The following is a 24,548-nucleotide window of genomic DNA, read 5'->3' as shown; positions in this document are numbered from 1 at the left end:
AACAAAGGAAAATGTCCCCAGCTTTTGGTGACTTCTCACACAGGAAGTTAGTCAGTAAAATTCGAGTGCATGCGATTGAGAATTAGTTCACAGACAGAAAGTAGGAATAAAAAGATCATTCTTAGAATGTTACTATTGGGGTACCACAGCTGTTCACAATCTGATTTGGATGTGGGAATCAATTGTAATATTTCTAGATTTCCTGATGACACCAAACGGGAGGGAATGAAAGATTTGAAGCGGATGCAAAGGGGCTTCAAGAGGACTTGGACAGGCTAAGTGAATAGACTAGAACATGGCAGATGGAATATAATGTAGATAAGTATGAAGTTATTCACTTGATAGAGAACATAAAGAATATTTCTTAAATGGTAAGAGTTTGGGAAGTGCTATGTCATAAGGGAGCTGAATGTCTTTGTCTGTAAATCACTAAAAGCTAGCAGGCAGGTGTAGCAAGTAATAGGAATGCAATCTGTATGTTTCCATTCATTTCAGGGGATTTAATTACAGATTTAAACAACATACACTTTTTGCAGTGTATTGAGCTTGGTAAGACCTCGCCTGGAATATTGTGTGGGGCTTTGAACTCCCTATTTAATAACTTGACTGGTGAATCTAGAACAGGCAATGTAATCTCAAGTTAACAGCCAGGCTCTTTAAGACAGATAGGAAATGTCTTCACTCAAAGTAGTGAATCTTTTGAATTCTTTACCACAAGAGGGTTGTGAAAGCAAAATCATTGGGCTTATTCAAATCAGAGACTGATAGGTGTCTGGAGCCGAAAGATATTAAGAGATCGAGAGATAATGTGGGAAAGTGGAAATTAAAGACCTGCCTTGACCTAATTGAATGGTAATGCTGGCTTGATGGGCTGAATAGACTATTCATTTTCTTGTGTTCTAAAAGTAGTACTTTGAAATAACCCCCCTGACCCCCGCCCCCCAATAGTTAATGCAGAAATGTGACCCAACTGATCTATGCAGGAATAAATGCTCTGCACAAGCATCTTCCCATCTTACTATTACTAGTATATCAGGATATGTGTTCCTTAGATTCCTTTCCACTTTGTATTTAGTTAGCCCACCTTTTAATATATTTGTTATTGATTTTCACATGGTAACAAGTTCCACATTATCACCACTCTGTAATTTTATTAGTAACTAATTTATATTTATGACCCTTAAATTTGCACTTCTCTGTCTTGTCTAATTCCATTGTAATTTTAAAGATTTCTATTATGTCACCAGTCTGCCGCCTTTATGCAAGTGAAGAGGGACTCTGCCTTTTCAAAGTTAAAAATCACACAACATCGGGTTATAGTCTAGCAGGTTTATGTGGATGTATTAGCTTTTGGAGCGCTGCTCACTGGGCAGGATTATAAGATACAGAATTTAAAGCAAAAGATCAGTGTCATGCAACTGATACACTATATTGCACAAATCTAGATTGCTGTTAAGATTTTCATCTTTTAGAATGGGTTGCAGGTTTTGATTCATTTAATATGTAAAATCCCAGAACTTCTTTCAAGTCACATTCCTGAGATAACTTAAGGTTTAATTTAAAAAATGACATCTCAGCTCAGACAATGCATTAGAGATGTGATGTTAGAATCTGTCAGAGCTCTGCTCAGAAAGCTAGTACATCCAAATAAACCTGTTGGACTATAACCTGGTGTTGTGATTTTTAACTTTCTCCAGTCCAACACCAGCACCACCTCATCGTGTCTGCCTGTTCAGTCATTTCAGATCATGATTCCCTCCGTTTTAGTTTCATCCTTGTGATTCTTTTGTATTTACAACCTCCCAAGGGAAAGTTCTTCAAAAAAAGTTATTTACAGATTCTAGAGTATAAAACATGGTCATCAAGTGGTGATTAGTATTGCTTGCAATTTAGTGGAAATTAGTGTAGGATCTAAAACACTTCTTTGGGGTCTGCATTTAATCTCTACAATCCTCTTGATGGTCTAATAGTAAAAATGATTTGGAGGTGCAGAAAATCAGAAGAAGCAGCACTTCAAAAGCTAGTGCTTCCAAATAAATCTGTTGGACTATAACCTGGTGTTGTGTGATTTTTAAGTTATTAAAAATGATGAATGGATGTATGTAGAAAAGAATAGACTTTACATTAGAATAAAAAGTTATCCCATAGGGTCTTGTCTTAGCTCTGGGCCAGAAGGTCCAGGTCCAGGTTCAAGCCCCAATTGTCACAGAGGTGTGGGACATGTTAAGACAAGTTGATTCAAATAACTAAAAGTCGATCTTTGTGCCAGCTTTAGGTGTAAAGTATGTTTTCATTTTACAGGATAACTGAAGCGGAATTCAAAATGGACATAGCATTGAAAGGTCCACTTGTCAATGATGCACCTGGAAGGCCAGCATTATTAAGTTCTTCAACACTTGTACCACCTTACAGAGGTACCTTTTAACTTTTTTTTCAGGACTAGTGAACATTACAAATTAGGAGAAGTTCAAAGCTGATCTAAATGTGGTCTCAACTTTCCTACATTCCAGTAATACATAAGTCATTACTCATACTCTGCCGTTTAAAAATATTCAACAGCCCTGACTCCACTGCTCTTTGAAGGGAAATCCAAAGTTTCATGACGTTCTGAGAAAAAAATATTTTTGTATCCCTCAAATCAGCAGTAACCTACACGTCCCAACACAAACACATGTTAGTGTGAGAGAGAAGGAGATTATGTGTATGTGCAGGAGTGGATGTATGAGAGGAAAGTCACTGACTAGGGAAGGGCACAAGGACGAGGGGTGCGAGGGTAGACAGAAGAGTGATGAGTGTGGGTGAGGGGTCAGAGTATAGGTGTTAGGGGAAGGGCAAATGTGATTGAGTTGAGCAAGAACAGGGACAAAAGAGGGGCAAGAGTGCAAGAGAGACTCTCAGCAAATAATGAGTTTAGCTGAGAGAGGGAGAGTATGAGAGTGCATTGATGTGATAGAGGGTATGGGAGGCAAGGCCATTGACTACTGTTGATTTATTCAGATTGTTGATTGACAAGTGTGTCAAAGTGTACTGAAGGTAGACAGAAAAATGGACGTGAAGCCTCAATCAGATAAGCCACAGTCTTCTTGCAGAATAAGCTCAAATGGCTGAATGGCCTCTGCTGCTACTAATTTGTACATTCTTCTGATGTATATTCAAGAGACGTCACTTCTGTGAGTTAGTTTATTTATTACACTGTTTTGATTTGTCTACGTCTTAATTAAAACCAGAACTCTCTTGATTTCATGAATGGAAATTAGCGGTGTTTAGTACTTTGCGTATTGCATTGCAGGAAGTTCTCCGTATGGTTCTTCTCCAGTGGGTCGACCTGGCTCTGATTCCGTGGGCTTTCTGTCACCTCCATTGATAGATGGACCTTTAAGGTTTTCACCTTTGTTTCCTGGAAGACCAGATTTCAAAAGTAATATTATCCATCATAATAGTTCAGACTAAGTACTGAGCACTCCAATTGTAATTTTTGTTTAGCTTTCTGAATAGTAAAGTAAATGTACAAGTACTCTCGTGAACAACAATATGTGTAAAGAAATTGTTTTGGAATGCAAATTAATTTACAAGATGCAATTCTATAGTGTGTACAGTGTTTTATTTGTTAAGAATTATTAGCCACAATATCTAAAATTTATTCTAATTCGTTTTGGTGTATCTTTTTGTCTATAGCACAAGGTCCATCAGTCCATGCCTCAAATGAAAATGCAGATTCAGTCTCTGACCAATTGTCTGATCACCATGGTCCGCAGTCAGATAGTGGTTCGCTGTCCCCTGTGTGGGAAAGAGAACGGAAGCTCTTGGAGATACCATCAGGTATATAAGGATTTTATAAAGAATTTTTGTCTTATAATCTGGGTAATATCAGGCATCAAACAAGGGATATATATTCTGGAAGTTTATGTGAACCAGTAGAATTACACACTTACACTTATCTATTCTAGTTATAAAATAATACTGAAGCCATCATTTTAGTATAACACAAATGAATTGAGGAAATAAAGTAAGTTATAAACAAACTGAGAAATTTGTGGGAAGAAAATATATTTATGATTGAAATCGATCAAAATCCAAAAACTCTCCATCATTAATACTTCTAAAATTTAAATTTCAATAGGCCTAAACAATTACTTTGACAAACGGATTCTTAACAGTGAAATAAAAACAGAGTGCGGTGGATGCTTGAGATTTGAAATAAGAATTGACAGTGCTGAAGAAACTCAGCACGTCTGGCAGCACCTGTGGAGACACAAACTGAGTTAACATTTCGAGCCCACGTGACATTTCTGACTTTTTACAACTTCTTTGTATTGGACTTGCAATGTTAACTTTTTGTGTTTCTCTCTCTGTAAATGTTGCAAGATCTGAGTTTCTCCAGCATTTTCTGTTTTTATTTCAGATTTCCAATATCAGCAATATTTTGCTTTTATTTAAATCCAATCTTCATTCCCCCAATGAAAAAAGTATTAGAGCAAACTGGCTGAAAAATGCAGGCATTACAAAGTCTAAATAACAGTGAAAGAAGATGTACTTTAATGTTTAAACCATATCATAAATTTATTAGTTAATTTTTAAAAATGTAAAATACTAAATCTAATTCTGGTATTTGTGCACTCATTTAATTTCTAAATTTAATCTTTGCATTCCATTTGTTCATTTTGGGAAGAAGATAATCATATTTTATAGGTTTTTTTTATTGTTTTCTAAACCTTTCCTATTTGGCAAGGTTAGTTGGTTCACACCTTCATCATTTCACTAATCCCTTAAAAGTTAAATGAAAGGTTAAGTTCTTTCAATCAGTCACATGGCAGTCTTGCTTTGATCATTCCACATCATGTTTTATCAAAGTTTATCAAACTATTGTACTGCTACAATAGGGTGCTGAATGTACTTTCTATCCTCTCCATGTGTATGTATGGTGTGTATTGTGTAGTGTTTGCAATTTGCTAATTTCTCTTAGTACTAAAGAGAAATAAATTAGTCACAGGAAAGAGTAGAAAATCAATGAGGATACCATTACATTTGTAATTGTCCTGATATAATAAAGTTATTTATAAATTAAGTTTTATCATAACTTTTCATTTTGAACAGGTGAATGCTCAACGCTGGAAAGTAGCATGGAAATTTCAAATTCTGCTCCAGGGAATCAGACACAAGTCCATGCAAGTCTACTTCATGTATTATTACTGTCTTACTTTTTATGCTCTTCTCTCCCCATTGCTTCTTACCTTTTAAATGTCACCAAGAGCACAAACCATGTATCCAACTGAGAAAATCCCACAACTTCCAACAAGCTTTGTATTTTTAACTTGATTACACAGCTCATTTTACTTCATTTTTAGATTTATTATTACAGATTAAATAAAGTGTGATCTTTTCTGCAGGGTACATCAAGTATATCTATAAACCAAACCCTTCCTACTGAACCTGACTTTGGAGTTAGACCTGGTTTTGCAGCTACTTCTGCTAAGCAAATACCTTCCTTACCTTTTGATCCACGGGGTCACTTCCTGCCCAGGGGAATTCCACTTCGTCCACGTATTGGAATCTATGGTCTTCCAGAACGTATCCCTCTAAGAGCATTTGGTTTACCACCTCATCCTGCCATGGGAAGTAAGTATACTCATCTATTTATCCATTTGGTGACAGTATAAAATAAAATTATTTGTAAACATTCATCTCGGGTGCTGAAAAATCATCTAAAAAGCAGGTGAACTATCTTTAGATGATTGTATTAATTTTATTTAAGTGGGACTAGTTTGGTTTTGGAACATGGTTGACGTTAACTAGTTGGACCAAAGGGTCTGTTTCCATACTGTATGACTCTATGACTATAACCATCTTCTGTAGGTGAGGCTTGAGTGGCAGAACAAACTCCATTATAGCCAAGACACATTTCCCCCTGTACGTACAGAAATTTATGATCCCGAGCCTCCAGATAAAAGTGCAGTGGAGATAACCATAATTTTGTTAATCCACAATTTACTCATGCTTTCCTGCAACAGATAATTGGGCCTTCATCTAAATTCCAGAGGTGAGGTAAAGTCATTGCCCTTGTCAACATGGTAATAGTTAATCTGAGTGCATCATCAAGGATCCTCAGAAAAAGATGATGATTGTGCTTACTAGAGCTCAATTATCCTATTTCCAGGATGTGACTGCTGAGTTTGTCAGGGTACAGTCCTAAGACAAAGTATCTTTGCTTCATCAATGATCTTCCTCAATCCATAAAGTCAGAAGTAGAAATGTTCTCTAATGATGGCAAGCTTTTCAGCACTGTTTGTGTCCATCTGCATTAAGACCTGGACAACATTCAAGCTTAAGCTGTTAAACAGCAAGCAACATTCATGCCACAACTGCCAGACAAAGACTGTCACTAGCAATAGAGAATCTAACTGTCTCTCCTTACCATTCAGTGACATGTTCATTGCTGAATCCCCCACCATCTATATCCTGCGGATTATCATTGACCAGAAGTTGAACTGCACTAACCATATAAATACTGTGGCTACAACAGCAAATCAGCATTCTAAGGTGTGTAACTCCGTTCCTGATTCCCCAAAGTCTGTTTGCCATATATAAAGGCACAAGTTAAGAGAATGATGGAATATTCCCTACTTTCCTGGATGAGTGTGTTTCCAACAATACTGAAAGCTTGCTTGATTGGTACCTTATTAACTACTTTAAACATTCATTCCTTCTACCACTGATACTCAGTAGCGATAATGTGTAACTCAAGGCTCTTTCAACAGCAGTTTCCAAAACCCATGACCTTTACCATGTAGAAGAATAAGTATAGGCAATGCATGGAAGTAACATCTAAGTTCAGTTTCAAATTACACACCATCCTGACCTGGAACAAATTACCATCCAATCACTGTCGCTCAGTCAAAATCCTAGAACTCCCTCTCTAACAGTACTGTGGATTTTTCTAAATGTCACAGACTTCAAAAAATGAGCTCACCATCACCTTCTCCAAAGCAGTTGAAGAGAAGAAAAAATATACTGGCCTAGTTAATAATGCTCGAACAAATAAAGAATCAAATTAAAAGCTGTAGAACACAAATTCTGTGTTCACAAAATAAATGAATTCCGTGTCAAATTTCTATAGACTTATTGGGTGCTTCATTAGAGGACCGCCTTCCTAAAGCTGGCAGTTGGACCTGTTATTGGAATCATAGAATCCCTACAGTGTGGAAACAGGCCTTTCGGTCCAACAAGTCCACACCGACCCTCCGAAGAGTAACCTACCCAGACCCATTTCCCCCTATCCTATGTTTACCCTGAACTAATGCACCTAACCTACACATCCCTGAACACTACGGGCAATGTAACACTGCCAATTCACCTAACACCCACATATTTGGACTGTGGGAGGAAGTCGGAGCACCCAGAGGAAGCCCACACAGACATGGGAAGATTTTGTTTGTGGATCAAAAGGTGTGTAAGGATCCTAGGGACAAATTAAAGGCAATCCAACAAAAATGGAGAATTACATATGGAAACTATTTCCTGAATGGAGCAAATTGCTAAAATCTAGAGTATTGTAACTTTGTTTATCAAAACTAAATTCAGTAAGTGCTGCTATTAATTTAAGTTGCAATCAAGTTGAACGTATTGTGAGAGCAAAATGGCCCACTTTATCTATCTTGGCCATGAATTTCAGCTGACAGTCTAGGACCTGACCTAATTGGCTGTTGTTAAATTTAGCATTGCTTGTTGATAATTTTGGACCACTATGATGATCATCCTTGGGCATATCGCTACAGCCAATGTGGATCTAAAGCTACATATTTTGAGGGTTTTAATGTTGGAATTGTCTTTGCCCAAAAAATTTGAATTGGAATTTATTTATTATAGTTTAACTCTTGTGTTGCCCATGTACATTTGGGCAATTTGAATAAAACATATATTCTGTTGGGATGCTGATCCCTTTTAAGAGCTATAGGTGAATTGTTTTAAAATTTTTAAAAAATCAGCTTATAGCTTTCAGCAAGTTATTATATGACCAAACTACCTCCTGAGATAAATAATAAGGTGGAGGGGGGGCAGGGGGGTGGAAATGACATAGAGGTTAATTATAGAGATTGTGATTATGGTTTTGTTTCAAGCAGAATTAAATTCTATCTGCAGAAACTAATAGTATTTCTGAGGGGACAGAACTAAGCTGGAATGCAACGAAACCCACTCTGGAGATGGAGAGTCCATAGACATGAGGTGCTCAAGGGACGCTGGAGAGAGTTGATTAGCTGAAAGTTAGTGGAAGGAGTCCAATAAAGTTCATAACCTGGAGGACAGCAGGAATGCTGAAAATTCTTGAGAGCTATAGCATTTTAGTCTCAGATGTAAAGGAACTTTCAACAACTTGATAAGTAACCAAATACACTCTGGGGAAATAATTAGGCTAAAGTTGAGGTTCTGTTGAGAATTTAAGTGTAAAGTATAAGCCTATTTCACATGTTTCTTATACAATAGAATTAATTTGTTTTGAAATGTGGAACCTGCTGGCTTCATTCCTTTAGTAAACATTTGACGTTTTTCAGATTCCCAAATGTACAACATTGCTGGTCTCAACTAAGGTGCTAACATTCTATCAGGCTTTGAACTGTACTGGGCCTTCCAGAGAATATCTTCTAAAGAATCCAAGCTGTTTTTGACATTTTTGGTCATCTTGATAAGAAGTGGTATACATCCTGTATGGAAAATTTGTTAAATGTTCAGGATAATTTTTATTGCCTCTTTTATGTTTTTTTTCCCAGAACATAAGGAATCTAGTGAGCAGATATATTTCCTTTCTGGATTTAATACACATGTGAACATTGTGCAAGCTTTAAGGGAGTGTTTTGCTTTGGGAAAGGGGTTTCTCCAGTTCTTCACTAGGTCTAGGGTGTTTCGATATAGCAAGCACTATTTTAATAAGCTGCTTCTTCTCTGCCACAATAACTTACCTCAATTGCATCTTGTTAATCAGTTTGCAGGTGACACCAAAATTGGTGGTACAGTGAGAAAGGTTATCTCAGAATATGTGACCCTGATCAAATGGGCCAAGGAGTTTGTTTCAAATAAATGTGAGGTGTTGCATTTTGTTAATTGTAGGGCCTTGGGGAATGTTACCAAACAAAGAGGTTTAGCGGTCCAGGTGCACAGTTCCTTGAAAGTGGAGCTACCTTCTTCATAACCCTGTTTAGTGGTGTTTGACATGCTTGCCTTCATTGCATCCCAACTTTTACACTTAATGTACTGACCAGTGTTGCAGCTGTATAGGACACTTGTGAGGCCACAAGCCAACATTCTTAATGTTCTGGTCTCCCAGCTATTGGAAAGACGTTGTTAAAATTGAAATGGTTCAGAAAAGATTTACAAGGATGTTGCCAGAATTGGAGAGTTTGAGGTATAGGAAGATGTTCAATAGGCTGGGGCTTTTTTACCCTTGGAATGTAAGAAGCTGAGGGCTGACCTTAGAGGTTTATAAAATCACAAGGGGAATGAATAGGATGAAGAGCCAGTCTTTCTCACAGGATAGAGGAGTCCAGAGGTTTAATGTGAGACTGGAAAGATTTTAAAAGGGACCTGAAAGGCAAGTTTTTCAGGGTGGCATGTGTATGGGGGTACAATTATAAAATGTAAAACATTTTAAAAACATCTGAATAGGGACATGATAGGAAGGGTTATCAGCTAAATATTTTGGATATCTGATCAGCACAGACATATTGGACTGATAAATTGATTGAAACACTCAACTGTTTTAGTCAAGGGTTGGATCAGTAAAAGTGAAAAGTTGTACAATCTTGAGTTTAATGAGGTATGATGACTTACATTAATATCTGGGAGTAGTTACTGAAATCTCTTGAATACTTCACAGCACAAATGCAATCACATTACCCATATTGAACAAGTTTTATTTTAGGCTGTCAAGTTATGTTCGCCTGAATGTAAAGTCTTTTGTCCAAGAAACTATAACATACTGTGGTTTTGTTCTCTTAGACAGTGAAATACAGGGGACTTACTAATTTCTCAAAAGATAGCACCCTATTAACAACTTTGATTTGGACTCATACTAGAACACTTCTCTGCACCTTAGAATTGTCATCTCTCATTTAAGGTGATTTTTTTTTAAACCTTGTTCTTTTTTTGCCAAGTGAACAACTTTATATTTTCCTACATTGCACTCAACTTGTACCTACTTGGTGTAGTCTGCAAATGTAGCTATTTGTGGCTTTGCTCCCTATGTAGGTTGTAATACTTCAATCAAGCAAAATCTGTTAATATACTAGAAATTAGATAGAAACGGTCTTCCTGGAGGAGAGTGTTCAACTTTCCCAATTGGTCATTGAAAGCAATAACCAGTTAACTGGCTGAATAAAATGCAAAACTAATTGAGAATAACTTATCTGTACTTTTTTTTTAGTGAGAGATCCAGTACAGGCAGGAGTAAATCATCTCCCACTGCCTCAGCCTACATTTCTTCCACCAAGACAACTTTTAGATGTACCAAGTGGTCTTCTCCCATCTCGACAGCCTGTACCCAAGTCTTCTGCACCAGAACACCCATCACAAAAATGAATTGGGTGAGGGAAATAAAAACCTCTAGCCATCTTGAGTCAAATGTACATTAAAGATGTGAATTATAAATAATTGGTTAATATTTAATATGGACTTTCCAATTTGGAATAAAGGCACATTCTGACATAAGTGCTGTTTACAAGTTGCACACCTCAGGAGACTTCATGAAATTTTAAACTTTTACTGTGCACTTAGCTTGCCATTGTACAGTAGTTTACCATGCATTATTAACAGCATTGTATGCTGTAGTTGTGTGGAATTTATAAGTGCTCTGATTTTTTTTTAAAGCAACAGTATTTGAAGTGCAAGAGATCTTAACCAGAAAATACCATGTGTTGAAAAGTGATGCTGTGCTTAGTTCCATTGATGTAAATGCAGATTTATACTCTTAATATAAGAAGGAATGTTTGAAGAACATTTAGAATATAAAAGTTTATTGTAAAATACTGAAAATAAGACAAGTGCTTGATTTAAACAACTTTTTAGATGTGTAATTTTTCATACAGACATCTATACATTGGAATGAAGGTAATCAGTTATGGGATTTTACAACTTTGACTAGTTCTACAAATCACCTTTTCTGCTTGAACTCGTTTGACATTTCAAAGCTACTTCACATTGAATGAAAATTTGTCACTTACTACAGTTTATCTAAAGCCAACTCTGGTATTCCTAGACAAATTCTAGAAGTTATAGCTAGTTTCCATCATAGCCATTTGAAGCACTTTCAACTATTGATTAGTTTGTTGAATGGCAAATAATGGAACATTTGTCTTTTTAAAGAGGTGATTTTTCACATCCTAGGAATAAAATATATAATAGGTTTTTGTGGCATAGTAGAATATCTACCTCTGGGCTAGAAGGTCTGGGTTCAAGTCCCACCTACCACCAGAAGTGGGTCATAGACTGACTGAACAAGTGAAGTCAAATGACTATAGGCAACATTGAAGAAACCCACCCTTGTGTGCCATTTCTGTGGCGGTCAAAATTTATATGCATGTATCACATCTTTGCACTGGGAGCGTCAGTGCAGGACATCAAATAGATTAAAAGTAAATTGTAAAGAGTGAAGTGGAAAAAGCAAGTTGTTTAATAATTTAGTTAGGTTAGTGCTATTTTCTTTATTGCCAATTCTAAAGATCACTTGTTTAAAACTCAGTGATATTGATAGACTAAAGGGCTAAATGTTAAAAACTCAATCTGAAATGGGTGGTGGAGAAACAGTAAGCAGTGCTTCAAGTCACTGCCTTTGCAACCTTTAAATCAATGTGCTATCCCACCTAGTTATACTCAGTCAGGTGGGAATATAAGAGTTCAATAATGGCCTGAAAAATGTCTGCTGAACAAAGCCATGTGGAGAGGGAAGAACAACTGTTGGATGAACTTAGGGTTCAGCTAACAAAAGCCAAAGTTCAAAAGCAAAAACAATTCTCCACCCCTAACTAAGACCTTAAATCTGCTTCAGTAGCAAGTATGAAGATATAGTAAACCTATCAAAAGTTACTTGTTAAACACCAATGCAATAGGTTAGATAAGAGTTAAGCAATCTCAAAGTTTGACAGTAAAACACATCTATTTTAGTGGTTAATCAGGAAGAGGATCCATGAATACTCAAACCATGGTGGAGGTGCAAAATGATTTTGTTCAAACAAAAAATTGCTCACTGGATTAACTTAACTGTAAATAGGACCTTACACCAGTTTGCAAATCAATGCAAGTTGCATTGTACAGCTGAAGTGTACTGGATATATCAGAGTCCCAACATCAATTTCTTCCCCCCACAAAGTTGTTAATTTGCACACAATGTGAGCATCACTAGGTCTGCCAACATTTGTGGCCATAATTGCTCTTAAAAAAGGTAGAGAGGGAGAGTCATGACTTCTGTAGTCCAGGTGGCATAGCTACACCAAAAAAGGCGCATTAGGAAAGGCTGTCCAATAGTTAATCTGGAATGAAGGAACAGTATCAAGTGGAACACAAAAGCAGGGAACAAAAGAATTAGCACCACTGGAACACCCCATCCAAATTCTAAATCCATGTTATTCTTGATTTAAAGAATTACCTCATTCCCCATGTTCTATGCTTAAAAAATGCATTTTACGTCCATACATACTCAAGTCCCTCAGTAGCTTCCAGTGCCATTTTTCCCCCTTTCCTTCACCTAGTTAAAAGGACTACACCACATTGTTTTCAAACTCAAAACAGGCAAGCTATTTAAAGAGTTTAAATGCTAGAAGTCTTCAAAAAGATGGAATTTTTTCCTATCAGCAAAATTTTAAAGTAATGGAATGTGTGGCATAATAGCTCATTAGTGATGGAGGGTGACACTAATAGCACAGGTTCAATTTACACTAAAGTCACCATGAAGGTCCTACCTTCATGACATGGTGACATTCAGGTTAAAATTCACTAGTCATCTCTCTCCCTATGGAGGTCATCTGGGACAAATTCAACTTTATCTTTATCTAGTTATGGTAAAAACCCACCAGGAATACAATTTTCTATTTGATGTGCAAATATTTCAGGAAGCATTAGAGATTTCCAGCAAAAAAAAACATGGTTTAAGGAATAGGAATCAATTGTTATAGCTTGTAACCATACATTTACTGTATTATTTGCAGTAAAGTATGCAAAAGGCTAAAAACATTTGAAAACCAAATGTATTTTACTGTCAGCACATGCATTTTTTGCCATGTGCACATGATATAGCTCAACTTTATTGTAAATTCCCAAAACTTTAGCACTAAACATTAAGTAATTTGAATGCTTTATTGATAGATTAAACAATAAACAGTCAACACAAACTTAAACATTAATTTAACATTCAACTGCTTTCCTCACATTTTCTGTCAGTATTTCATATGATCTCATTCAATGATAAAATCTCACCACATCTGGCATTTTCATACATTGCACCAGTGGATCCACTCTACAGATGTACATATAAAATCCGCATGGTAAGTGCATTAATCACTGGAGACATGCAACATAATGCACACCTGTCAAAATGCATCATTGACACAAGATGGTAAAACCATTTGAAACAACCACTCACACTTTCTTCATAAATAGAATCTTGACATATGTTGCATACAGTAAATTTGTTTTACAAGCTTATACAAAGCAGCCAGGTCACAGCACTGCTGGGCAGCATGATGGCCACACTGAGTAATACTGGCTGTCCTTACATTAAATGCACAACATTCGTACCACTTAAAACTGGGGTCAGGTGCTAGTCTCACAGAGACCACGACTGTACCCGCGGTTGCCCTGAACATTGCGGCTTTTAAAGCCTCTTGCTTTAACAAGATTTAAGTTATCCTAGTGGAATGTTCTCAAAATCATAGCAGCAGCTCATAGCTTTGTTAGAACTGATTTTTTTGTATTCACTATTCACAGTGAACCAGGTGCACGTTCGTTTAAGAGCTGTAAAGTTGTTGACTGAGCCACAGCACAGCTGTGTACCGCAGGTCGAAAATTCGACCTTTTAAACTCGTAGGTTCTGGCTGACCAGCCATTGGCCTGCCCCTGCCAGCATGTGGGCACTTCTTCATTCTGTTTTCTTTGGCAGTTGACACAGGCGCTGACAGAGAAAATCCAGTGACTCTTGCCACATCTACTTCTAAACCAATACCAACTACATTTACAGATTAAGCAGGATACACACTTTATATATAACTAATACTAATTAACAGCACATGTAAATGTTAAGTTATTGAAAATGCAGGGCCCTCTAATACACAAGTTTGAAATGCTAAATGCCTTCACTGAAGCGCTGCATTTCCTTGTAAAAATAACGAGCGGTCTCACTGAAAACATAAAGAATTTCATTTTTCATTACTGGATGCCACCGCTTTCCCAAACCTAAGGATACTTCTTCAATGAGATTATGCATAGGATCCCCATCCAGGGGAGTCATCGCAGCATCAAAATTAATGCTCTCCTCAGTGACTTCCAGGACATGCAGTCCTGGTCCACGAAGCCGAGCGATAGCAATGAGATTGTGGGCCCAAACAACATATCCTAGATTGTAAATTGAAAACAAAAAAGTTACTGAGTTTGAAAATGCAAAAAAGTTACAAGTTAAAGGCTGCAAGTTTATCCAAAAATTTACTGATTTCCAAAGAGAAACCCAAGTTGTAGTTTCAGAGTTCCAATATTCTTGAAACTAATTTACCTTACAAAAATACTGCTGCAAACATCCTTCCACAAGCTTTTACGGAGTTCAAATTCAAAGCAGTTACTAATGCACTACCCAACTGAAAAAGGTGTTCGACTCATTAATCCAGTTAATTGTGACCATATGGTTACAAAAATTCCATTATTCAGCATGACTGAGTTATGATAAAAGATGCTATGTGAAATGTCAATAGTGCAGTGTCCATAACATATAGGTAACATTAGGTAAAGTGTGAGTCAGGCAGAATGCTCAAAAGCCAGTGCTATAATCTCCAAGAATCTACATTACTTCATCTTAATGAGCAGTTATGAGTGCAGCATACATGACAATACTCAGATGTGACTTTACATTGAATTTGACATTGCTTTTGACTTTCCTTTCGTGGTTATGCATTCTATAACCTCAGCCTCAACATGCAAAATTGTTTGATTCCAACACCAAACATGCACATTCAAGTCAAAAAGGAAATGTATTCAATTCACTAATATTAATACAATGAAATAATCAAAAGGATTGCTTACCATGGATTGAGAGGTGAGAGAGTTTTCTACACTTCCATGCCAAAATTACCATGGGGTCTTCATTTCGGTCACTGCCGACATCTGGAAAACCATTGATGCCTTGCTCTACATCCTTTATTAGGAGGAGGTGGGTAAGGGATTTGTTATACTGCTGGGTTATGAGATCTACCACATCACCTGAAATACCATTAGTTGAGCTGTCAAAATGAATTCTCTCTAAAGGTATACTCGGCTTCAGAATTCTTAGTAAAATGTCATTCCTGACATTAAAAGCCATGATGTAAACATGAAGATTTGCACAGTGCCTGGTAAGCACCTTCCAATCTGCATCTTGTGGCATGTTATCTAAAACATGTACGTTGGACATCAAGAGAGACAACCTATGCAAAGGCACATGGTTGCTGTTGGCGAGTACTCGTGTCACATCAGCAGTAAAATCGCAGAAATCCAATGCAAGCGATCGCAGGTTTAAAAAGCGCTCCAGCTCAACTGCCTCAACAACTGGGGATTTGTTAATAAAATGGGTATCCAGGAGACTCAGGTGTTCAATGCAATTGGCACTGGACTGAGGCAAGGCTGCTAATGTTGTGGGAGTTACTACCTCCATCATAAACCCAAGGGAGAGCCATTTCAGATGTTTGGAATTTCCCAATAGCTCTTCAATCAATTGTTGGATTCTGCAATAAACAAAAGCATTACATTTGCTACATTTCTAGGTATTGCCAACAATTAGATTTGCAAATCCAAAGCCCCAGAACCATTTAAAAACTCTGTTCAAAAGAGGCTGTTTGGGACAGAATGCACATCATATTGGAAACAGCATGAACAAACAGGAAAGCCATGCAGCTCATAACTGGCGACTGTACATTTGCTTAATAAATGCCATTTAATACTAATTTGTAGCCAATTCTATTTAACTTTGGATTTTAAGACTACAGTTCAACATAAATGAACTTATTCTATTATTAATCTGATGGTCAGATTACTACACATTTAGGTTGTAGTTTCCAGATATGGAACTTTCCTGTGTCTCAGTAATCCAGTTTAAATTAATTGTTTTCCATTTTATGGAAAATAATCTGCAGTTATAAACTCACTATGTTTTAATGGCTTCTCTAAAGAGAAGAAGAATTGCCCCATTTGGGAACTCCCTTTGCTTTACCATTCACTTTAATGATGTTCCTTTGGAGAGTATATAAATAATAGAAATTTTAAAATATACTCTGGGCAAGTTAGAAATTGAGAAGCTTTAGTTAATCAAAAAAAAGTGTGACGTTAATTGAAACAATACCAGACAGTGCAAGAGCTGAGAATGCAGCTTCAAACTAGTCATTAAAAACTGTTTAAACAAAGATGAACAGGAAATTAAAAAGTCATAATATTTTAATTCAAAATTTCCCATGCATGGTTCTTATTCAAAACTCAAATTAAGTGATTTGTTGTTTTAAAAAATTCCCAGAATGCAATGTATGATTTCCTGAGACACTTCTTTGGAGTTGGACAATTTTCAGCTGCAATCTCAAAACAAAGTGATTCATTTATTTCCATTGTGATACTTACCAGTAGAAAGAAAATGGCAGTTACAGTTACAAAAATGTTAGCAGGGTCATCTTTTCAAACTGAAACCAGATCATACCTGGTTTTAGGGAGTTATTTCAAAAAAAGTATAGAGCACAGATCAATACTCTTCTCGGGGAATGAACTGCTTAAAACATACCATTAATTCTTGAATTGTTCTCCTTTCAAATCCACCCATGTTATCTTGTGACTAGATAAACTAATCTATCACTACCAAGTGCCTACAAAAGCTACCAATTTGCAGTTAAAGTTCTTACAAGGCACTAACAGCCCAAATACTGCTTCAGGTGCTTTTCCAACTACTTGGAGAAATGCCTTTTCTGCTCAAACACCAAAGCAAAAAAAAAGGCCACAGGAAGAATGGGTACAAATCCCACTATATTATTTGTCAAGTCAACAAGTTACATAAGGCAACCAACCAAGCCAGGCTTCCAATGAAATGCAAGTTCCCACAAAATCTTAAAACTACCAGGGTTAAATGCTCTGCTGTACTACACAATTGCCATCCATGTTACTTCTAATACAACCACTCACTGCAGACATGCAAATATGCAATTCAATCTATGCCACACACCCTGAAACTAACCATAGCAACAAAACTACACAATAGCCCTTTTGATCAAAGGTTTGCTTCTCAGCCTCTAAACTATTCCAAAATAATTACTCCACAATTCCCAACCAATTCTCTTTTACTTCAAGTCTATAATTTAAAATGCTGTGAAGTGAAACATCGCATGGTATCAAGCCCAAAACTAACATTTTAATTTGCAAACAATTTTGTCTGTACTTCCCAACCTGCATTTTTTTTTGAAACCATGCCAAAGAAATGATATTGCACTTGGGTATTTCATTCTTTCAAAATGACGTTTTGCTTCAATAGACACCTGAAAATATGCTAGCAAACTAATTTTCAAACCCCCTCCTTTCATGGAGGGGTAACTTTTAATATAGTAATAAATTTGTTTCTGTATCAATATCCCTTTAATACATTATATCCCAGCAAACCTTACCTTTAATAAAGGGACAAAAATTCCACTGGTATGAGAACTATATTTTTAATAAATATTGGACCAGCAGAATAGATTCTTTAGCATACCGAAGAACCTATGGCTGCAGATGGAAGGGGGTGGGGTGGAAAGAAGAGAAGAGGGGAAAAAATTATCTGCTCAGATTTTGAGTTAAGTATCGATCTAAAAAATATAGAGATGAGGAAAAAAAAAGAAATTTGAAGACAGAAAATGTTAAGAAAAAAACATGTTAAACATTAAACAGAGAGAAAGTGTAGGGAAGGGAAAAATATAAAAAAAATGTTATCCAGAAAGTCAAGTTCTTTCCATTAATTGCATATTAATATTTCTAAATTTAATCCAATCATTTTATATAAAATGCAAGTGATTTTGTGTTAAGCATAGAATTAACATTCATTTTATTATTTAAAATATTGGTTAAGTGGTTCTACTTGTGGTAAGAGTATAAATTGTTAATACTTTTGGCATTTTTCATGAGAAAATGTTTATTAGAAATAAAGCCATTGATACATTCACAATTTGGCAGAGAGGGTTTAATGGGAAACAAGATTTGATTCTACAGCATAGTCCAAGGTAATAAGAGGACCAGAGAGTAATTTCTTTTTTGTAATTTCATGTCTATTTGAAACCGAAAGAGTTACTAAAGACGCAAGTGCAAAAGCAAACCATCTTCCTATTTAAACCAAAAAAATCAGAACATTTGGACGACTGATACCAATACTTACTATGTATTTAGTTCCCACTAACTTTCAAATTTAATTGGCTATTCTTATAAAGAAAGGTTAATTACATGGCACAATGTATAAATTCCTGGGCAATAAAAATTGTTCAGTTCAGTGGCTTTAGGGAACTTAAAGTTAGTCAACCCAGAGGTAGAAACAGAAGATGTCAATTCAAATTCTTGGCTCAATAGTAGTCATTTGACATATTCCTATCTCATTCACCAAATACTAGATAAACGAAAGTATACTTTCGTTTCACTGTCCACTAAGAATTCAACCTATACTAAAAGCAACCCTTCCTCAGATTAAATCCACCTCATGATCCTGATCTGCCATGTAATAATCGCATCTAATTCTAAAAGTGAACAAAATCTGTCATCCACATCTTTGGAAATAAATAATGGCGCAATCTACTTTGATTGGCTTAAGTAGCCATTTGTCGGAGCTAAAAAGGAGCACGCACAACTGGAAGTCAATGCTAAATAACACTCTGCAAAAGGAAAAATCTTTATTTCAACCAAAGCTGTGACAAGTGACTACCTACCAAATTGAGTATTGTGGCAGTCAACAGTGCATGTTATCACCATTGAAGTTTGAAAAAAGTAATCTCCTTCCATTATACTCTGATCTACAAAACTTTCACCTTAACTATGCTTTCTACTTCTCATATTCCAGAATGTTTCTGATCTGTCTTGTTCATCCTGTGTGTAAAAGGGTGTTTCAGTTCAAGGAATATAGTTTAAGATTGATTACTAATTCAATGATCTATTTTTGGCCATATTACAGGACAAGTTGGTCATTAAATATTTAGTTTTCTTGTTAACTGATGAAACCAAGAGTATCATTTGAAGGTAAAATAAAAATCAGTCAAGCATGAACCATCTTTGATATTAAAAAAAAAATCGATCATAATCCAAATGAGATGACTTGTGGATTGTGGAGTTTCATTTCCAGCACACTATTCACAGCAGGGTGGTGATAAGCATTTGGACATAGGGTATTATGGAATCACTGACTGCATGTTTCTTAGAATTATGCACACAGGGTAGCTTGAGAAAGTTCAAAAGTTAAAGTTGTACTCCCAAGGCGTTCTCTAATCAATGGAGAATACAAGGTACTAACTACATTGAAAAAGGGAAGATGATGGCCTGGTGGTATTATTGCTGGACTGCTATTCCAGAGACCCAGAAGTGATTGGGGACCAGAGTTCAAATGTTGTCACAGATGGTGAAATTTGAATTCAATTTTTTTTTAAAATTGTGAAATTGGAGTCTAATGACCATGAATCCATTGTCAATCATTGGGAAAATCCATCTGATCCATAATGCCCTTTAAAAGGAAACTCTCATCCTTATATGGCCTGGCCTACACATGGCTCCAGATCCACAGCAATATGGTTAACTCAACTGCCCCTAAGACAATTCAAGATGGGCAATAAATGCTGCCTAGTCAGTCAGCAACATCTTCAGCCCATGAAGAAGAAAAAAAAAGACCAGCATGTATCTTTCAGTTTACCTGTACATTTACAGGAATTCTACTCAAAACAAGATTACCAGCTTAAAACATTGACCTTCTTTCTCTGCACAAATGCTACAAGATTTGCAGAGTATATCCTTGCATTGCTTTACTTCAGACTTCCAGCGGGCACAGCATTTGCTCATGACAATATTTATCTGTGGTGTACTATCATCTGGGAGGATCCTTGTATTGATTGTTTAGAGAAGACATTTCAAAACAAAATAGGCTGAAGCAAATCAATTCAGTGGCTCTCAATATAGAGTCCCAACCCTTGGAAAGGATTAGCAGTAGGAGATTCTTTTAAATAGAAAAAGAGATAGTCTAAGGTACAAGAATAGAAAGGGCAGTACAACTAGCCTAAATGACAATGGACAAAGTGTTAATATTTGAAAAAAAAGGACTTGACTCAATTACACAGGGAGAAAGTGAGGACTGCAGCTGCTGGAGATCAGAGTGGGGCCTAGGAAAGCACAGTAGGTCAAGGAATGAGCCCTATGAAGGGCTCTTACCCGAAACGTCGATTCTCCTGCCCCTTGGATGCTGCTTGACTTGCTGTGCTTTCCCAGACCCCACTCTCGGCTCAATTACTGAGAAAGCCTCATGGAAAGTGTCTGCGAGGGAATATTATTAAAATCGGGTTTACACAAAGCTTACAAAACCACTTGGGTTAAACTGTGGTCCTGGAACTTAGAACATTAAACTGGGCACGTGATAATGGGCGCAAAGAGGAAAACGTGTGTGGGGGTGGTGAGGGGTGAGTATTAACTTCAAAAGCATTACACTATCACTGTACACACTCCATTCACATCTTCAGCCCAATCTGTCCTGCTATAAGACCATAACACATCAAGTCCACTCCATTTAATAATGGCCGATGGGCATTTCAACTCCGCTTACCCGCATTCTCCCCGTAGTCCTTAATTCCTTGTGACATCAAGAATTTATCAATCTCGGCATTGAAGCCATTTAGCGTCCCGGCCTCCACTGCACTGCGCGGCAATGAATTCCACAGGCCCACCACTCTCTGGCTGAAGAAATGTCTCCGCATTTCTGTTCTGAATTCACTCCATCTAATTCTAAGGCTGTGCCCATAGGTCCTAGTCTCTTCACCTAACGGAAACAATTTCTGAACGTCCACACTTTCCAAGCCATGTATTATCTTGTAAGTTTCTATTAGATCTCTCCTTAACCTTCTAAGCTCCAAAGAATACAATCCCAGGATCCTCAGCTGTTCCTCGTACACTAGACCTGCCATTCCAGGGATCACCCATGTGAATCTCCGCGGGACGCGCTCTAGTGCCAGTATATCCCTCCTGAGGTGTGGGGCCCAAAACTGGACACAAATGGGTCCTAACCAGAGCTTTATAAAGGCTTTAAAAGCACGTCACTGCTTTTATATTCCAACCTTCTTGAGATAAATGACATCATTGCATTCGCTTTCTTAATCACAGATTCATCCTGTATGTTTAGCTTTAGAGAATCCTCGACTAGCACTGCCAGATCCCTTTGGACTTTGGCTTTATGAATTTTCTCACCATTTAGAAAGTAGTCCATGCTTGTATTCTTTTTTCCAAAGTGCAAGACCTCGCATTTGCTCACGTTGAATTTCATCAGCCATTTCCTGGACCACTCTCCCAAACTGTCTAAATCCTTCTGCAGCCTCCCCACTTCCTCAGTACTACCTGCCTGTCCACCTAACTTCACATCATCGACAAACTTCGCTAGAATGCCCCCACTCCCTTCATCCAGATCATCCATCAGGCTAAAAGGTTACATGCAATGAATCGAGCAACATTACTTGTGGGCAGCACAGTGGTTAGCACTGCTGCCTCACAGCGCCAGAGACCCGGGTTCAATTCCCACCTCAGGCGACTGTGTGGAGTTTGCACATTCTCCCAGTGTCTGCGGGGGTTTTCTCTGGGTACTCTGGTTTACTCCCATAGTCCAAAGATGTGCGGGTCAGGTGAATTGGCCATGCTAAATTGCCCCTAGTGTTAGGTAATGGGTAACGTGGGGGTATGGGTGGGTTGCGCTTCAGCGGGTTGGTGTGGACTTGTTGGGCCGAAGGGCCTGTTTCCACACTAAGTAATCTAATCTAAATAACTTCACAACGAATTCCTCTCTCTGGAATTATGCAAAGTAAAGATGACGGTGGAAAAGCAGAGGACCCACAAACTATCCCAGTGTTTGTTATAAATGGAGAAAAGCTTTTCGCAGGCGATGCCATTCCCTGGTCTTGAACTCTTTCCTCATTCCTGATGAAGGGCTTATGCCCGAAATGTCGAATCTCCTGTTCCTTGGATGCTGCCTGACCTGCTGCGCTTTTCCAGCATCACATTTTCAGCTCTGATCTCCAGCATCTGCAGACCTCACTGTCTCCTCTTTCCTAATTCCCCGACTACTCCCTTCCTCGTGTTTGACGGTTCGCTGGAATGACTGTGACCAACCCGACTCTGTTCCCTCACACATCCCCCACACCCCAAGCCCCAGAGTTTTGCCCGGACACCTACTCGTGCGGCTGCTTCTCCCCCTGCTCCTGCAGGTAGATGTCCCCGAAAACGCTCAGCTTTTGCAGGTTGCGATTGCTCCGGATACTCCTCAAGACGCACACCATCTCGTCCACGTAGGCCTTGAGGGTGACCAGCTCCCCGGCACCCAGCTCCGCCGCACTCTCAGAGCCGCTGCCCTCGAACTCCACCCGCAGCTCCCGCACGAACGAGCCGCACTTCTTCATGAGGAAGTCAAGGCGGCAGCGCTCGGCCTCTGAGCCGCGCAGGCGGAGCCGCAGCTCGGGCCACAGAGACGGGTAGAAGAGGCACTCTCGCCACCTGGAGCAGACGGACGAGGCCCGAAGCCGGTCCCAGGGGGGCAGGAAGGAGAAGATGTGAACGATGACTTCGCACGGCAGAATCTCGGCCACGGCCGCCGCCGCCCCGCACAGAGCCATCGCCCAGGCTGGATGCCTGCTTTAGTGCTGCAGTGGCTGCTGCCTCCGGCTGTGTCTGTCCCTGCGCTCAGCAGCCCAGGCCACAGAGCCGCCTCCTCTCATCCCTCTCGCTGCCGCAGGCCTCCAGCGCTGCCGCCGATGTTTTTATCTCCGCCCGCGGCTTTGGGCCTTCCACCGGAAGTGGGCCGGGAACTTCCACAGCGCGGGGAGGGCAGGGGGGGGGGGTGTTTGCCTGGTGGAGCCGGCCCTTCACACTTTGATCGTCAAAAAGTCGCGAAAGCCTATCGCAAATGTAAATAGTGTGTGTGTGTTTGACAGCTGCGTTCCCGGGGCTTCGATTCCAGGTGAAGGTGAAGCTGCAGTGATGTCGACGATGGGGGTTCCATCCCCTCCCGGTAAGAGAGTGATCTGGCCCGAACCTGTTTACAGCCTCCCGGCTGCGGCCCGGTGACGTCACCCCTCCTCCAGGGGCCCTCTGTTGTTGACATTTTTTTTGAAAAAGCCCAGAAGTTTCTGTCGGGCAGGAGGAGGGGGGGGGGGAAAGAAGAAGAAAACTCCCACCTTCATTCGAACACAAGGCGCTGCAAAAAAGGGGGAGAATTTTATTTTTGACGGGTCTGGAGTGGCGGAGAAGAGTCGATGTTTCGGTCCGTGCCCTGAGACACGAACGTTTGGACGGCAACTTCTAGCATTTTCTATTTTAATCTCAGGTTTCCAGCGGCCGCAGTATTTTCATTCTCTGTAACGCACCCCCCCCCCCTCTCGCAAATGTGTCCCCCTTGGTTACCGAATGCGTAGATAACCCCCTAATGTTTTACATCAGAATTATTTTTAGATTTTGATACACCTCAGCCCTAACAGTGTAGGGTTTAGCCAGACAGAGAGCTTCCACTTTTCAACACTGGACGTCCCGCCTCCCGGGGGGGGTGATGGACAATGGAAGAACTCCCCATCTCCAACACAACTCGGCTGTGATTCGGCCTGAAAGCCGAGGCGAACACTTTGGCCGCTGGTCAGCAACCCCACGGTGGGCAGTCCGGATGGACTGACTGTAAAAACACCCCATTAATTAAACCGCTCTCTGTCTCTTAAACTGTCCCGGGTGCCACATGATCACCTGGAAAACTGTAATTATTGTCTTCAGAAATAGTCAGGAAGGTGGAAAACTGGAGAAATAAACGTTTTGAAGAGTCAATTTTAAGAATTGATTAACAATTTAATTCATAAGTGGCCGACTGTCCCAAATTAATGGCCTGAGTAAAGAAGTTGTATTTGGCGTCTGTTATTTGAAGGACATATGTGTCTTCATTCTTGTTATTTTGCCCACTATTAATATCAGTAATGTGAGAAATGAAAAAAGTGCTTCTTACAAGTAAGAATATTAAATGACTTGCATCAAACTGTCCTATCTTCAAATTATGCTATATGTATGATTTATTGAAGATAATTGCTACCAGTGTAACAACATGGTATGCAGTTTGATGTTTA

The 24,548-nt window shown here is 38.8% G+C and overlaps 2 protein-coding genes across 5 annotated transcripts in view; one reads left to right on the top strand and one right to left on the bottom strand.

The window, feature by feature from the left end:
- mia2 (MIA SH3 domain ER export factor 2) overlaps positions 1-11,038 on the top strand; it is a 39,847-nt gene extending 28,809 nt beyond the window's left edge. The window contains exons 19-24 of one of the 4 annotated variants that reach the window (XM_060829092.1): positions 2,302-2,414; positions 3,290-3,418; positions 3,676-3,819; positions 5,095-5,165; positions 5,388-5,616; positions 10,412-11,037. In XM_060829092.1, coding sequence (XP_060685075.1) covers positions 2,302-2,414; positions 3,290-3,418; positions 3,676-3,819; positions 5,095-5,165; positions 5,388-5,616; positions 10,412-10,566 — 841 coding nt within the window. In that variant the 3' untranslated portion in view covers positions 10,567-11,037. Of the gene's footprint in view, positions 1-2,301; positions 2,415-3,289; positions 3,419-3,675; positions 3,820-5,094; positions 5,166-5,387; positions 5,617-6,419; positions 6,518-10,411 lie in introns of those variants that run through there. The other 3 variants (XM_060829095.1, XM_060829093.1, XM_060829094.1) reach the window with 3 other exon arrangements.
- LOC132818271 (F-box only protein 33) lies at positions 11,035-23,464 on the bottom strand. Its single transcript, XM_060829097.1, has 3 exons — positions 22,624-23,464; positions 15,268-15,944; positions 11,035-14,589 (listed from the first exon to the last, which is right to left on the bottom strand). Exons 1-3 carry the CDS (start codon positions 23,058-23,060, stop codon positions 14,321-14,323), a joined length of 1,383 nt encoding a protein of 460 aa, XP_060685080.1. The 5' UTR covers positions 23,061-23,464; the 3' UTR covers positions 11,035-14,320.
- Between the last annotated feature and the right edge of the window lie 1,084 nt (positions 23,465-24,548).

The sequence above is a fragment of the Hemiscyllium ocellatum genome, chromosome 8, assembly GCF_020745735.1.
Source record: "Hemiscyllium ocellatum isolate sHemOce1 chromosome 8, sHemOce1.pat.X.cur, whole genome shotgun sequence".
NCBI classification, from domain to species: Eukaryota; Metazoa; Chordata; class Chondrichthyes; order Orectolobiformes; family Hemiscylliidae; genus Hemiscyllium; species Hemiscyllium ocellatum.
The sequence above is the reverse complement of the archived record's forward strand: the minus strand, read 5'-3'. Positions and strand labels throughout refer to the sequence as shown.

Excerpts from the sequence above, each read along its gene's own strand:
- LOC132818271 (XM_060829097.1), bottom strand. The coding sequence starts at position 23,060 with ATGGCTCTGTGCGGGGCGGCGGCGGCCGTGGCCGAGATTCTGCCGTGC. Across the intron at positions 15,945-22,623 it reads GGGGAGAAGCAGCCGCACGA|AATCCAACAATTGATTGAAG; the intron begins GTAGGTGTCCGG and ends TGTTTATTGCAG. Across the intron at positions 14,590-15,267 it reads CTCTCACCTCTCAATCCATG|GATATGTTGTTTGGGCCCAC; the intron begins GTAAGCAATCCT and ends TTTACAATCTAG.